We start from the raw sequence: 15,534 nt of genomic DNA, 5'->3' as shown, positions 1-15,534 counted from the left end.
CTCACACTGCCACACATACCGAGATTTGAAAAAGAAAACATAAAGGTTAAAGAATATGAATATTCTTTTTATTAGACATTATAATATGGTCACCATACTCCCTTCGTCGGCAGGTTTTTATAATTTATATGTATTAATGGTGAATTCACAACTTGTTTATAGTCACGATATGGCTGAAATATTGCCGATGTGACTTAAAATCTTAACTCACTCACTCACTTTAAGTTCAACAAAACGTTATGTAGTTTGTTGACAGTTATATTTCACTCTTGAAATTGATATTTACTTTCGGGGAATATTGTAGGCAGGAATCATTAACAAATAGAATGAAAAAAGAAATAAAGTGTTAATAACATGAACGTGCATCCAGAAAAAGTTGAAATATTGCTATTTCATTCAGTCGCAACGGGCTGTGATTGATCGTGCAGAAAGTTCAGATGAAGGGAGGTAACTCCTACATAACAAAAGTACCTGGTACCACGTTTCTGGACTCGACACGAACGTGGTTTTCTAAAAGGTAGATGATCAAACGGCAGACTGTCGACACACTACAGCTGATCTAACAGCATTATCACAACAAATATTTGTTGGTAAAGTACTGGTTAGATGCTGAATGCTTCGCCTCGTAGATGTACATCATAAGATGCAATCCAACGCAAAGTAGATTGCAATTTGCATCTGAATCATGTGACTTTTCTACGAGACGATGACTGTCATAAACGCACAGTGAATTCTACCTAAATAATGTGTATCTACGAGCACATGAACGTAGGGAACGTTCATAATTTATGGCTAGGGTGGGTGATGATGATTGTGAGGGGGTGGGGTGGGGGCACAGGCGAACAGGCGATCGATGCATGGAATACGCTCCTTATACTACTTTATAGTAGTATAAGGGCGTATCCCATCATCGATCGCCTATGAATGGGGGTGGGGACTTGTGTGTCACCCATTTTTTGCAAGAGATTTATGCTTAAAATTTATGGAGTGGTGGGGGCCATAACTTTTGTACATGACATGCAGGAGGGGATGGGAAAGGTAGTAGGGACTTCACTTACTTTGTACTTAAATTTTAGGGGAAAACATTCAAATTTGTACATGCTTCTTCCTAAAAATCATCATCACAACATATCCAAGAAAACCCATGCATGTCAACAATATGTGGCAAGTCTATATTTCCTCAGTTTCATGACTGAAGAAAGTGTCAGTGCTCCTTTTCATTATATTTTGTTCTTTTTATTATGAAGTGTTTTTTAATTGAACAGGAGCCCCAGTCAGGTGGGAAATCTGAGGGAATCTAGACTTGCATCATTTAGGGATTTATTAGGAGGTCGAGGCAGTAGAGAAAATAATGTGGTTCAGGAACTGTAAGACAGCCTAACGAATGTGCCTGACATTTTACAACATATGACTTTAAAACTATTGTATGGGTATACTGCTACATGTACATTTATGCAATATGATTGCTTCAGTGATGGTTGGACAGAGCTGCAGATTTTGGGTCACTGAGTTTTGTCCTCGCTTGTGTTCATCTCAATGGGGTATCCTAACTTTCCTTTGCATAACCAAATAAACTGCACCCACCTCACTCGACCTTAATTGTGTATGTTGCCTTTTTCCATTAATTGTTAACATATCATAAAGTTTAAATGTTGGTTTATGTGTTTGTTATATAAATTTGATCTGTTATATGAGACGACCAGAAAGACTGCAAGTTGCAAAGTTCATGTGCTAAAGTAGAACCTCTCAATATACCTCAGTTATTTTATCTATTTTGTGTGTACGCATGTAAGATCAAATTTATTGAGTATTTACATAAAGTCAAGCGTACTTGTATTGTGTTTTCACATAAATGACCACCTCAGTGGTGTAGTGGTTAGAGCGTCCGCCTGGAGAGCGGAAGGTCGCGGGTTCGATCCCTGACCCCGTCATACCAAAAGACGTTAAAATATGGTACTTGTTGGTCCCTGCCTGGCGCTCGGCATTAATGGTTACAACAAGGACTGGTCGGCTCGGAGTCAGTATAATGTGTCTGAGTGGGGTAGTCATGCTTCACTGCGGCATGGTATCTCAGTGGGCTAGCACTATAAAACCAGCTTCAGTCTGGGCTAGTACAAGCAGCCGCACATACACATACACACGCATGCACGTCGTCATATGAGCAAAATATTCTCAAGCACGACGTTAAACCCAATTTCACCTCACCTCGCCTCACCTTTCACATAAATCTTTATTTAAGCAAATACGCAGCTTATCTGTACCTCTGGTTGCACAAGTATTCATGTTTGATGTTGTGTAAAAAGGGGGCATTACTGTTGAAGACGTTTGTCATGTGTTACTTCTTACGAGTATTTAGCAGAGTTTTACATGACCCGTGATTCCTGCGTATTTGACGCAACAATTTTGTAAACGACTCTCAAAATATTATCGTACGAGTCAAGCTTGACGCAAGTTTTATGGGTGGCCCTCACAATTCAGTTAAAAAAACATTGATTTGATAAGCGAAAAATGATATTGTTCGATGATAGTTTGACTTTTACAGAGCTGTCAGATTGTTCCAGAGTACTCAGAGGAGACTGTGACAGTAATCGTGCCTGTTTGAACTGAACAATGCTGTTGTTTCATTTGGTGGTGTTACATAGACAGTTACATACTGAAAATGATTAACACAAAGAAATATTAAAATTTTCATGACTCCCAAAATATTAAAAATGACTCCCAAAAATGAATATTGTGAGTCACCATGATTCCCATTTTTAAAAGTCTGTGTAAAACCCTGATTTAGGTGTTGTTGTTTTTCTTCTAGTACTTTAGCCCTGTGAAGGTACAGATTAGAATATTGACCTTCAGTAACCCATCCCAGCGGGCACACAACGTTGAATCAACGTTGAATCAACGTTGAATTTTGGTTGTTTGGTTGATCAACCTTTCATAAACGTTGATTCAACGTTTATCATGTGACCAAAGAAAGTTAGTCGAGATTCGTTTAGTTGTCAACGTTGTTTCAACGTAAGGAACCAACAAAATGTCAACTAATTGTTTCCTTGGCAAATTTGAAACATAATTCATATTGGTAATAGGTATCCAACTCAGCAACTATCATTTCGGAACATTAATTTCATAAAAAGATCAAGATCGAGCTAGTGACACATATAATCTTATATATTGTTTGATTGTGCATCGATCAACGGACGGAAATATTACGTAAATCGCAATTGAAAATGAAAACATCAATGATTTTAGGTATAAAGTCATCAGTTATCCAAATTGCATTACATTTGATATTCTCCCACAAAACTGTCAAAATTGTATAATTCCCGACAATTTGCTTTCAAACACATGCCAGATCGCCTCGTTTGGCCATATCCGGACATGCGCACAATTATCGCGCGCGCAAAGGCAGCTGATCGTTGTCAGTTTACTTTGGCGAAGTTCAACGCAATATCGTTCTATTTTCAACATCTTCACGGCATGCTGGTGTTTATTTGGTAAGTATGTCCTTCATGTATAATGAAAACGTAGGAATGTTGTTTAAATCTAGCAGGTCAATGTAGCAAGAAACTCCGAATTAGGGCTCATGTTTTATCTCACAAGGGTACCGGTATGTCACGTACATGTTTCTCAAAATTTAGTGGAAGCCCGTGTTTTCCATGAACTTGTTTTGTTATTTTTCAATATATTTGCATGCATATATTTGGCATTTTATTATATAATCGAATAAGATTTCCTTTCGTACCCATCACCTGATTTGAATTTTGCAAATATACATTTTCAAATAATCAATGAAGCACAACAATATAAGGGACCATTCATAATTATATGGCTGCGGGTGGGGGTGATGATTGTAAGGGGTGTGTGTGTGTGGGGGTGTCACCCTTTTTGTTCAGGGGAGCTAAGGGGGTCAGCATTTTTGTACACACGCACTATGTTTAATATGATGCTTAGAAATTATGGGAAGGGGAGAGGGCGTCATAGATATTGTACATGACATGCAGGGTGGGGCGTCACTTATTTCGTACATACACTTAACGGGGGAGGGTAATTCACATTCTACATGCTTCTTCATAAAAATCATAATCACCCCCAAGCCATACATTATGAACGGTCCCTAAGGGCAGCTATACAAAATCGAATAGACTTTATCAACATTTTATATTGCATGCCATTATTATGAACATTTGTTCGTTTGAATAAGTCTATCAGTAAATTATGCATTGAGCACGCTCTGAACCCTGTCAACATATGCGTATTTTGGGGGTGGGGGGTGGAGAATGGCGAAAGGAAATCTTTTTCAGATCATGCAACGAAAATTCACATCAAAATGTCTTGTGCAAGTCTTTGTTAAGGATGAAATTGCATATAATTTATTTGAACTTTTATTTATTTACAAAATGTGTAACGTCACTAATAATTCTTTGATGGGACAATTAACAAAACTGCACTCACAGACTTTCATTCTTACACTTGTTTGGAAGGGATGTGATGATTCATGTCTCTTAAAGGTTAAAATGTTACATACAAAAGAAGTAATTTAGTAAGGAACATTTAATTATGAAATAAGATATAATTTTAATGGAATTTGCAGAAATCTCATCTTCGAAGACTGGGTGGCATCAATTTTGTGGATCACATAAAAGGAGCAATGCTAAGGTAACAAGTTTTTAACATTTCACTTGTTTTCAGTATATCCACCACAAAGGTTGATCATGTAAGAGAATAAATTGACAATGATTTCTCCCGGAGATGTTTAGTTTAATGAGCACTCCCTTGCATGGCCATATTGTGTTTTTCGCCGTAAAGAGCTGGATGCGAGAAAGCACGCGAGAGGACAGAAGTAATAAATTTATAGAGATATATAGATGTTTATTGCTGGGAGACACACTCTTCAGGTATTTGGTCAGCTGTAGAATTTAAATATGATGTTTCTTTATTATTGTCAAAGTGTAGGGTTTTCATTATTTTGCATTTAAATGTGTGTGCAGTGAAACATACTGAGATTTGGAAGAGTCCATTATTTAGAGTACAGGTATTGTTAGATATCAGCATTTTATGTACATGTTCCCTTGTCAAGATCATCTATCGAGTATATTAGAGAGAAGGTGTATATTTGTAGTGTTATTTTCAGTGTATGACCTACATTTCAATATGTTTTGGCCACCTGTCACCCTTTTGGTCAAATAGAGTAGGACTTCCATTTCTTGGAATTGAGAGTCAGAGATACACTGTTTCCAAGAATTTGCGTGTGCCAGCGATGTTTGTTTACGAGTACATTTAAGTCTTTTTGAGTGTAGATTGGAGTTGTAAGAGATGTTATTCAGTGTCTTATTATTCAGGGTATGATAGATTATTTCTGGCAGTGTAGTTATTATTTTATTGTTCATGATTCAGAGAAGCATAGTTATGACGTCGCAGATATTATAGGCACACATAATTCATTATATGAGAGATTTTCTAAGCGTTCCTATAAGAGATTAAGTGTAAACATTTCTGAATTATGAAGAAGTTATTTATCTGAGTTTTATGAGTGTACAAATGACAAAGAGAGACAGAGTAGATAATAGGGAATATATTGTATACTTATGAGAGCTCATTGTTGTTTTCAGAACTCCATGATCCATACTTCCTTGTGTTTGGGAATAAATGGTGTTGGAAGACCTTCCACAATAGACTTGTTCTTTGACCTGTGAACCACCACCCATTTTGTTTTCTTATCATTTAATGTAAAATGGCTTTTGTTACAATTTATGACTCCTGTTAGCAAAATTTCTACATCAGTACAACTCCTATTAAATTTGAAATAATCGTTTCCGAGAATCTGTAAAGAAAACTAAATCTGACAGACTAACAACAATCTTCCATTGTTTTGCAGGACAATGTCAAACAATTTGATGTCAAGAATGAATGTTGATGGGCAAAACGGCAAGCTTTCTTTTAAGAATACAAGGTTGTATTCAATCATCTCTGGTAATTTAATTACCAAATGCAGCATTTTATCATGACCATAGCAAATAATATATGACAGTAAAGCATCGTCTAATTCATCCTAATTCCTAGTCTAATTGAATAATCAACTTGCAATTGAGGATTTTCTTTGAAAATGTTTAAGAAAACTTCCATTCCTTTAGTTGAAAATATAAATTGTTTACATTTTTCGTCACATTTTGTATTGATGCTGTTCATATGTTCACATGGCAAGTTACAGCAGTATAATGAACCAAGTGATTGATTAAACAAATACTTGAATCATTTAAGACAATATATCTTCCATATGAAATTATTCATGTATTTAAATATAAAATTTCAGAACGTGTCCTATCTCATGGGAATGAGATGGGAATGCATCCGAAGCAAATTTCAAGAAAGCGTTAGGAACGTTTCTGAAGTATCCACCTGACCGCCAGGCAGGGAGTGGCAGAAAGAAGAGAAGCTATATGTCAGTTTAATGCTATATGCAGATGATATTGTGTTATTATCACAACAGAGATCACCTACAGACTATGTCATGTGTGATGTTTTACATTATGCTTTAAACCACGTTTCTCTGTGCGCGTTTGTGTTCATAAAGATTTCATAAAAATTGACTGGTTTTATGTGCTGTCTTCAAGTATAGTTCCTGTTCATCTTGGATCCCTTTGATGGTGAAAGTAATTGCATTGTGTTTATTCAGGGGTCTGTCTAATAGCTGAAATTCAGACAAAATGTCTTCTCGGGGCAATTTCCACCTTTTCAAGATAACAATACAACAGTAAATAGTTTTTCTTAATTTGGAATACTCTTTTCTTCTTATGGGAATTATACGTCCAACTGACATAAAACATAAATGAACATTATATTGAATGTGGAATTTTAACCAAGTATTTTATCAGGTAAATATTTTTACAGCAATTTTATGTTTGAACACTGTTTATTGCAGGTAGCTTTTGGGGTATTTTAGCTGGATGCATGAGTTTGGTGCTACTTTAGTGTAGTTTAAAGATGAAGTGCGAGTCTATTTACAGGAAAGCGTAATACCACCCGAGACACAACCACGGAACAACCCATTTTCAACGTTAATAATATGTCAAACTTCAACGTTGATTCAACGTCGGATATCTACGTCTAAAAAACTTTCATATACAACCTTTTTTCAACGTTGATAATAGGTCAAACTTCAACGTTGATTCCACGTCGGACATCTACGTCTAAAAAACTTTCATATACAACCTATTTTCAATCTAATTTCAACGTTGAGGACCAACCTATTCTCAACGTTGAAACAACGTTGATGTGCCTGCTGGGATGTTTGTCATAAGAGGCGACTAATGGGATTGGGTGGTCAGGCTCGCTGACTTGGTTGACACATGTCATCGGTTCCCAATTACGCAGATCGATGCTTATGTTGTTGATCACTGGATTGTCTGGTCCAGACTCGATTATTTACAGACCACCGCTATATAACAGGAATATTGCTGAGTGTGGCGTAAAACTAAACTCACTCACTCACTCTTCTTGTACTTTAAGTTGGAACAAGCATATTGTTAATGTTGTATCTCAGGTCAGGCATGTATTTTATTCTTTTTTAAAATCTCTTGTATATCTTAAACCCATTCCATTTAAAGTGTATTCTAGGATATTTGACACTAAAGTTTTGTTGGTACACTTGTATGGTGCAGAAATATGGAGTATTGACACCTGTGAGGAAATAGAATCTGTACACCTATTAGCATGTAAGCATTTTCTTGGAGTTAAGGGGGGCGGTGGGGTAGCCTAATGGTTAAAGCGTTCGCTCGTCACGCCGAAGGCCCGGGTTCGATTCCCTACATGGGTACAATGTGTGAAGCCCATTTCTGGTGTCCCCCGCCGTGATATTGCTGGAATATTGCTAAAAGCGGCGTAAAACTAAACTCACTAACTCACTCACTTGGAGTTAAGGGCACTACGCCAGACCATACTGTTAGTGGTGAATGTGGGAGATGCCTTCTCTCCATACATATGCATTTTAACGCAGTGTAAGTTATTGGTGTAAATCATTAAGTATGCCTGAATATGGGTGAGTGAGTGAGTGAGTTGGGTTTTACGCCGCTTTTAGTAATATTCCAACAATATCATGGCTGGGGACACCAGAAATGGGCTCAGCACATTTTACCCATGTGGGGAATTGAACCCAGGTTTTTGGCTTGACAAGCGAACGCTTTAACCACTAGACTACTCATTATACGGGTCAACTGTCAGGTTGGTGCTCAACTTATTCTTGTTTGCCAGTAGTATTAATAATAATATTTAAGTGTCTGGGACCCCCATTTTGTTGTCCAGGACCCCTGAAAATTAACAGTATGAGTCCCAGGGACCCTCAAATACAGGACTCAACATAAATCACTGCTTAAACTTAATTTAACGATCCGCCAGGTGTGATGTTGCTTGAATGTGCAGGGGTGGAAATAAATTGCCCGACATCCGAGTCCAGTGTTTTTTTCTGTTGGATAAGCAAATTTGTATATCACACTGCACCGGTGTCCAGTTGATTTCCAACGTTAATTATGTTGTTTGTTTAAAAATCAACAATAAAACGGACGGTATAGTGGAGAACATATCAGGGCAAGTGATTTTACATGTGCCACTGTACCGGAGTACACGAGCAATTTTATTTCCATCCCTGATGTGACTGAAAGTGGCTAAGTAATATTCTTTCACTCATGCTTCTTTTAATCTTGAACTTTGCAGGTGAAAGACACATCACCATGGCAACCAGATGGGGAATCCTTAGTGCTGGGGCGATATCCCATGACTTCACCTCAGCTCTTGTCAGTCAAAACCCAGAGGAGCATCAGGTAAAGGAACAAGCATGTACACTTGAAAAACTTCATTGGTGAATTTATTACAGTATGACCATGTGAGAGAAAAAAGGAGCATTTCCTGTGATGGGAATGATTTGGTTGGTTGGTTTGTTGTTTAACGCAGCACTCTGCAATATTCCAGCAGTCTGTAAATAATCAAGCCTGGTCTAGACAATCCAGTGATCAACAGCATGAGCATCGATCTATGCAATGGGGATAGGATGACTTGTCAACCCAGTCAGCACGCCTGATCCCGTTAGTCCCCTCTTACAACAAGCATGGGTTACTGAACTAGGTCAAACATGTTTCTATTTTTACTTGATCAAACATATGAAGCCACAATAACTGCAAATATGAAAACAGCCTAGAAATAAGCTGTGTGAAGAAAAATATGTAGTTTTCCCATTCCTTTGTCAGTTTCTATGTTATCAGCTGTTATTTACCTGGCCAAAGGTAGCATTCTAGTGTTACACCATATCCATCTGATCTTCTCTACGTTGGGTCAGTATAATGTTTCTGAGTAGGTTATTCATGCTTAGGCCTAAAAAAAATTGTTGTGGGTCCGATTACCCGACCGACTCTTGAATTCTGGTGCCAACCCTAGTTTTTTTAAGGGTATGAATAGAATAAGCTTTCAGATACCATTGTTTTTTCATGGGCCCAACAAACATTGGTCATTCTGATAAAGAAAGTCGACATGATGGCCGAAAGCTTGATTGAATAAACAATTACACATTGATAAATGTGTTATTAGTTCGTACTCTGCTTCTAAAAAAATGTGAAAAAAAAAGGAAAAAGAAATCCTACCTACCCTAAATTTTAAAGAGGTGTAATCGGAACCACAACATTTTTATTTTTTGGCCTTAACAGCGGCATGGTATCCCAGTGAGCTAGCACTATAAACCCAGCTTAAGTCTGGGCTAGTACAAGCAGCCACACATACACAGGCATGCACGTCGTCATATGAGCGAAATGTTCTCAAGCATGACGTTTCACCTCACTGCATGATGTCATACGACAATGGGATTGCACTTTTCTGCAACAAAGATAACAGTACATTCTACACATGTTTAACCTGACCAAATAATATTTTTCAAAACTGTAAATGTTGCTCTTGTTGTAATTCCTTATTTAAGGTAGGTCCAAATAACTTCCATTGGTTGTTGAGGCAACTGTATAGATCAGATGGAGAGGCTCGGTGACTTGATTGGTACCCCAACAGGTTGACTTGTTGTTCATAATGTTGATCACTGGTTGTTCTGTAATCATTCTTGTCTGCTTGTTGGGTTTAGGTATGTTGTGACCAAGAAGGGGGAATAGAGTCAATTGGCACAGGCCCTAGTGTCATTGTGAGGATTAAAGATTAAGAAATTTGTTTAAAAAACATTTGAGATGACCCCTGACTCGAAATGCTTCACATTCCAATAAATCATGACAAGGCGGGACACTTCGCTGTACCCCACCCACCTGCTTTGCCGATCGCTACGCTACCATTGCTTGCAATCAATTAAAACTTAATGTAAACATAATCATGGATGATTGGCCTATCAATCACCACTCGTGACACCTACCAATTCTTTATCGTTATTTCTGCAAGTCAATTGAAAGCCGAAAATGGGGATGTGGTAGGAGCAACCCCTCTGCAGCTTTAAACAACAAACATATGTAACAATTGGTATGTGTTCACCTAAGTGCAGTGTTCGACAACAAATATATGTAAGAAATATGTACTTGTAAAAATATGTACTTGCTAAGTGCAGTGTTTGACAACCAACATATGTAAGAATATGTTCTTGCCTAAGTGCAGTGTTTGACAACCAACCTATGTAAGAAATATGTACTTGCCTAAGTGTAGTGTTCGACAACCAACATATGTAAGAAATATGTTCTTGTCTAAGTGCAGTGTTCGACAACCAACATATGTAAGAATATGTTCTTGCCTAAGTGCAGTGTTTGACAACCAACCTATGTAAGAAATATGTACTTGCCTAAGTGCAGTGTTTGACAACCAACATATGTAAGAATATGTTCTTGCCTAAGTGCAGTGTTTGACAACCAACCTATGTAAGAAATATGTACTTGCCTAAGTACAGTGTTTGACAACCAACATATGTAAGAATTATGTTCTTGTCTAAGTGCAGTGTTTGACAACCAACATATGTAAGAATATGTTCTTGTCTAAGTGTAGTGTTCGACAACCAACAGATGTAAGAAATATGTACTTGCCTAAGTGCAGTGTTTGACAACCAACATATGTAAGAATATGTTCTTGCCTAAGTGCTGTGTTTGACAACCAACATATGTAAGAATATGTTCTTGTCTAAGTGCAGTGTTTGACAACCAACATATGTAAGAATATGTTCTTGCCTAAGTGCAGTGTTTGACAACCAACATATGTAAGAATATGTTCTTGTCTAAGTGCAGTGTTTGACAACCAACATATGTAAGAATATGTTCTTCCCTAAGTGTAGTGTTTGACAACCAACCTATGTAAGAAATATGTACTTGCCTTAGTGCAGTGTTTGACAACCAACATATGTAAGAATATGTTCTTGCCTAAGTGCAGTGTTTGACAACCAACCTATGTAAGAAATATGTACTTGCCTAAGTACAGTGTTTGACAACCAACATATGTAAGAATTATGTTCTTGTCTAAGTGCAGTGTTTGACAACCAACATATGTCAGAATATGTTCTTGTCTAAGTGTAGTGTTCGACAACCAACAGATGTAAGAAATATGTACTTGCCTAAGTGCAGTGTTTGACAACCAACATATGTAAGAATATGTTCTTGCCTAAGTGCTGTGTTTGACAACCAACATATGTAAGAATATGTTCTTGTCTAAGTGCAGTGTTTGACAACCAACATATGTAAGAATATGTTCTTGTCTAAGTGCAGTGTTTGACAACCAACATATGTAAGAATATGTTCTTGTCTAAGTGCAGTGTTTGACAACCAACATATGTAAGAATTATGTTCTTGCCTAAGTACAGTGTTTGACAACCAACATATGTAAGAAATATGTACTTGCCTAAGTGTAGTGTTCAACAACCAACATATGTAAGAAATATGTTCTTGTCTAAGTGCAGTGTTTGACAACCAACATATGTAAGAATATGTTCTTGTCTAAGTGCAGTGTTTGAAACCAACATATGTAAGAATATGTTCTTGTCTAAGTGTAGTGTTTGACAACCAACATATGTAAGAATATGTTCTTGTCTAAGTGCAGTGTTTGACAACCAACATATGTAAGAATATGTTCTTGCCTAAGTGCAGTGTTTGACAACCAACCTATGTAAGAAATATGTACCTGCCTAAGTACAGTGTTTGACAACCAACATATGTAAGAATTGTGTTCTTGTCTAAGTGCAGTGTTTGACAACCAACATATGTAAGAATATGTTCTTGCCTAAGTGCAGTGTTTGACAACCAACATATGTAAGAATATGTTCTTGCCTAAGTGCAGTGTTTGACAACCAACATATGTAAGAATATGTTCTTGCCTAAGTGCAGTGTTTGACAACCAACATATGTAAGAATATGTTCTTGCCTAAGTGCAGTGTTTGACAACCAACATATGTAAGAATATGTACTTGCCTGCCTAAGTGCAGTGTTTGACAACCAACATATGTAAGAATATGTTCTTGCCTAAGTGCAGTGTTTGACAACCAACATATGTAAGAATATGTTCTTGTCTAAGTGCAGTGTTTGACAACCAACATATGTAAGAATATGTTCTTGTCTAAGTGCAGTGTTTGACAACCAACATATGTAAGAATATGTTCTTGTCTAAGTGCAGTGTTTGACAACCAACATATGTAAGAATTATGTTCTTGCCTAAGTACAGTGTTTGACAACCAACATATGTAAGAAATATGTACTTGCCTAAGTGTAGTGTTCAACAACCAACATATGTAAGAAATATGTTCTTGTCTAAGTGCAGTGTTTGACAACCAACATATGTAAGAATATGTTCTTGTCTAAGTGCAGTGTTTGAAACCAACATATGTAAGAATATGTTCTTGTCTAAGTGTAGTGTTTGACAACCAACATATGTAAGAATATGTTCTTGTCTAAGTGCAGTGTTTGACAACCAACATATGTAAGAATATGTTCTTGCCTAAGTGCAGTGTTTGACAACCAACCTATGTAAGAAAATATGTACCTGCCTAAGTACAGTGTTTGACAACCAACATATGTAAGAATATGTTCTTGCCTAAGTGCAGTGTTTGACAACCAACATATGTAAGAATATGTTCTTGCCTAAGTGCAGTGTTTGACAACCAACATATGTAAGAATATGTTCTTGCCTAAGTGCAGTGTTTGACAACCAACATATGTAAGAATATGTTCTTGCCTAAGTGCAGTGTTTGACAACCAACAGATGTAAGAATATGTACTTGCCTAAGTGCAGTGTTTGACAACCAACATATGTAAGAATATGTACTTGCCTAAGTGCAGTGTTTAATAACAATCATAAAGATGTGAATGTGCTCACACACAGGTAGTTGCGGTAGCTGCCCGATCAGCTGACAGAGCCAAGGAATTTGCCGACAAGTTTGGGATAAAGTCTTCCTATGGAAGTTATGAAGAGCTTGTGAAGGACCCTGATGTTGGTGAGTGAGTGAGTGAGTGAGATAATAACGCTCCTTTAAACATTTTGTTACCACCTTAACATCTCTACCACTTTTTTGAAACACACAAGCTTGAATATGGTACTGACAAACCAAGTGAGTGAGTGAGTATGGTTTTATGCTGCTTTTAGCAATATTCCAGCAATATCACGGTTGGGGACACCAGAAATGGGTTTCACACATTGTACCAATGTGGGGTATCAAACCCAGGTCTTCAGCGTGACAAGCGCACGCTTTAACCACTTGGCTACCCAACGGCCCCTGTGACAAACCAAGAAACAATATGGGCACACCAGGAGTCAGCCATTGATCATGGCTCTCTAAGGGAGGCAACTCTACACAGTCATTTGTGGCACCATTGACAGCTGGGACACCTGTAGTCATTTCATTCTCCTTTGTTTAGAGTTTGCCGTCCCATATGAAACGTTTGATTTTTTGACAGCTGTCAATTTCAGAGATATCTTTTGGACGACTATGTTTTTCTTTACGTGTTGCCAAGTAAGTTCAGCTTGGTTAAGATCACACTGTTATGTGGCAATGGATGACCTCATGGCCAAGCTGTTTCAAATCTGATAAGCTTGAGGTGGCTTTTTTTTTTGAAATTATGATACCATACTGAACTCTACTGAAGTAGTTTGTATGTTCACACTATGATCACTATTGTCTGTCAATGTTATCTTGAGTAGGTGGAAGTGCTCCTTCAAGTGGCATTTCCAAGCTGGTATGATTAAAAACGTCCGGCTTCAGAGCCGTTACGATGATCACAAGTATCAGTTATGTCATCACACTGTACGACCTTTTCAGTTGTATAAACTCAAATATCATTCATGTATATATTCTCCTTGTCAATAATGTTGTGTATAACGTACTTGATATCGTTGTTACCATCTATACCTAATCGTCGCCTCTGTTGCGATAAAGATGATGTCTGTCCTTAAGGGACCGTTCAAAATTTATGGGGGATGGGGTGGTGGTGCTGGTAGTTGTTTGGGGGGTTTCCCACCCACCCATTTTTTTTTTTTTTTGAGGGGAGGAATAGGGGGAAGAAAGAGAGGGTCGGTTAACATTTTTTAGCACATTCACTGGGGCTGGAGAGAGAGGGTGGGTCAGCATTTTTGTACATAAAAATATAAGAAATATGCTTAAAAATTATGGGAAGGGGGTCGATTTTGTACATGACATGCTGGGGGGGTGGGGGTCACTTACCTTGTCCATAAATATTAGGGGGGTGGTCATTTACATTGTACACGCTTCTCCATATAAATTATCATCAACCCCTAGCCATAAATTATGAACGGCCCCTAAGTGGTGAAAATTTCATAAGTTTTGCTTCTTTCAGACATTGTTTACATTGGGGCCATCCATCCAGAACACTATAAGCAGTGTCTGTTGTGTCTTGGTGCTGGCAAACATGTCTTGTGTGAGAAACCATTGACCTTGACCTCGGTACAGACCAAGGAAGTGTTGAGGACAGCTAAAGAGAAGAAGCTGTTTTTCATGGAAGTAAGTCCTACGTTGCGTAGATGAGTCAGTCTCACAGTCCCTGAACTGCATTATATTCCCTGCTGCCTAGCCCTCTCCGCAATGGTAATGCCCTAAATGAAGCAAGTCTAGAATTCCTCTCACTGTCCCTGAACCACATTATATTCCCTGCTGCCTAGCCCTCTCTGCAATGGTAATGCCCTAAATGAAGCAAGTCTAGAATTCCTCTCACTGTCCCTGAACCACATTATATTCCCTGCTGCCTAGCCCTCTCTGCAATGGTAATGCCCTAAATGAAGCAAGTCTAGAATACCTCTCACTGTCCCTGAATCACATTATATTCCCTGCTGCCTAGCCCTCTCTGCAATGGTAATGCCCTAAATGAAGCAAGTCTAGAATTCCTCTCACTGTCCCTGAACCACATTATATTCCCTGCTGCCTAGCCCTCTCTGCAATGGTAATGCCCTAAATGAAGCAAGTCTAGAATTCCTCTCACTGTCCCTGAACCACATTATATTCCCTGCTGCCTAGCCCTCTCTGCAATGGTAATGCCCTAAATGAAACAAGTCTAGAATTCCTCTCACTGTCCCTGAACCACATTATAT

At 38.0% G+C, this 15,534-nt stretch overlaps 1 protein-coding gene across 3 annotated transcripts in view; it reads left to right on the top strand.

The window, feature by feature from the left end:
* Positions 1 to 15,534, top strand: part of LOC124267593 (trans-1,2-dihydrobenzene-1,2-diol dehydrogenase-like) — a 35,692-nt gene that overhangs the window by 5,924 nt on the left and 14,234 nt on the right. The window contains exons 1-4 of one of the 3 annotated variants that reach the window (XM_046702551.1): positions 452 to 517; positions 8,701 to 8,807; positions 13,318 to 13,429; positions 14,787 to 14,950. In XM_046702551.1, the coding sequence (XP_046558507.1) occupies positions 8,718 to 8,807; positions 13,318 to 13,429; positions 14,787 to 14,950 (366 nt within the window). In that variant the 5' untranslated portion in view covers positions 452 to 517; positions 8,701 to 8,717. Of the gene's footprint in view, positions 1 to 451; positions 591 to 8,700; positions 8,808 to 13,317; positions 13,430 to 14,786; positions 14,951 to 15,534 lie in introns of those variants that run through there. The other 2 variants (XM_046702550.1, XM_046702552.1) reach the window with 2 other exon arrangements.

The sequence above is a fragment of the Haliotis rubra genome, unplaced genomic scaffold (genome assembly GCF_003918875.1).
Source record: "Haliotis rubra isolate DU_JTF1 unplaced genomic scaffold, ASM391887v1 Scf1320, whole genome shotgun sequence".
In the NCBI taxonomy this organism is placed as follows: Eukaryota; Metazoa; Mollusca; class Gastropoda; order Lepetellida; family Haliotidae; genus Haliotis; species Haliotis rubra.
This window is presented reverse-complemented; position numbering and strand designations above follow the sequence as displayed.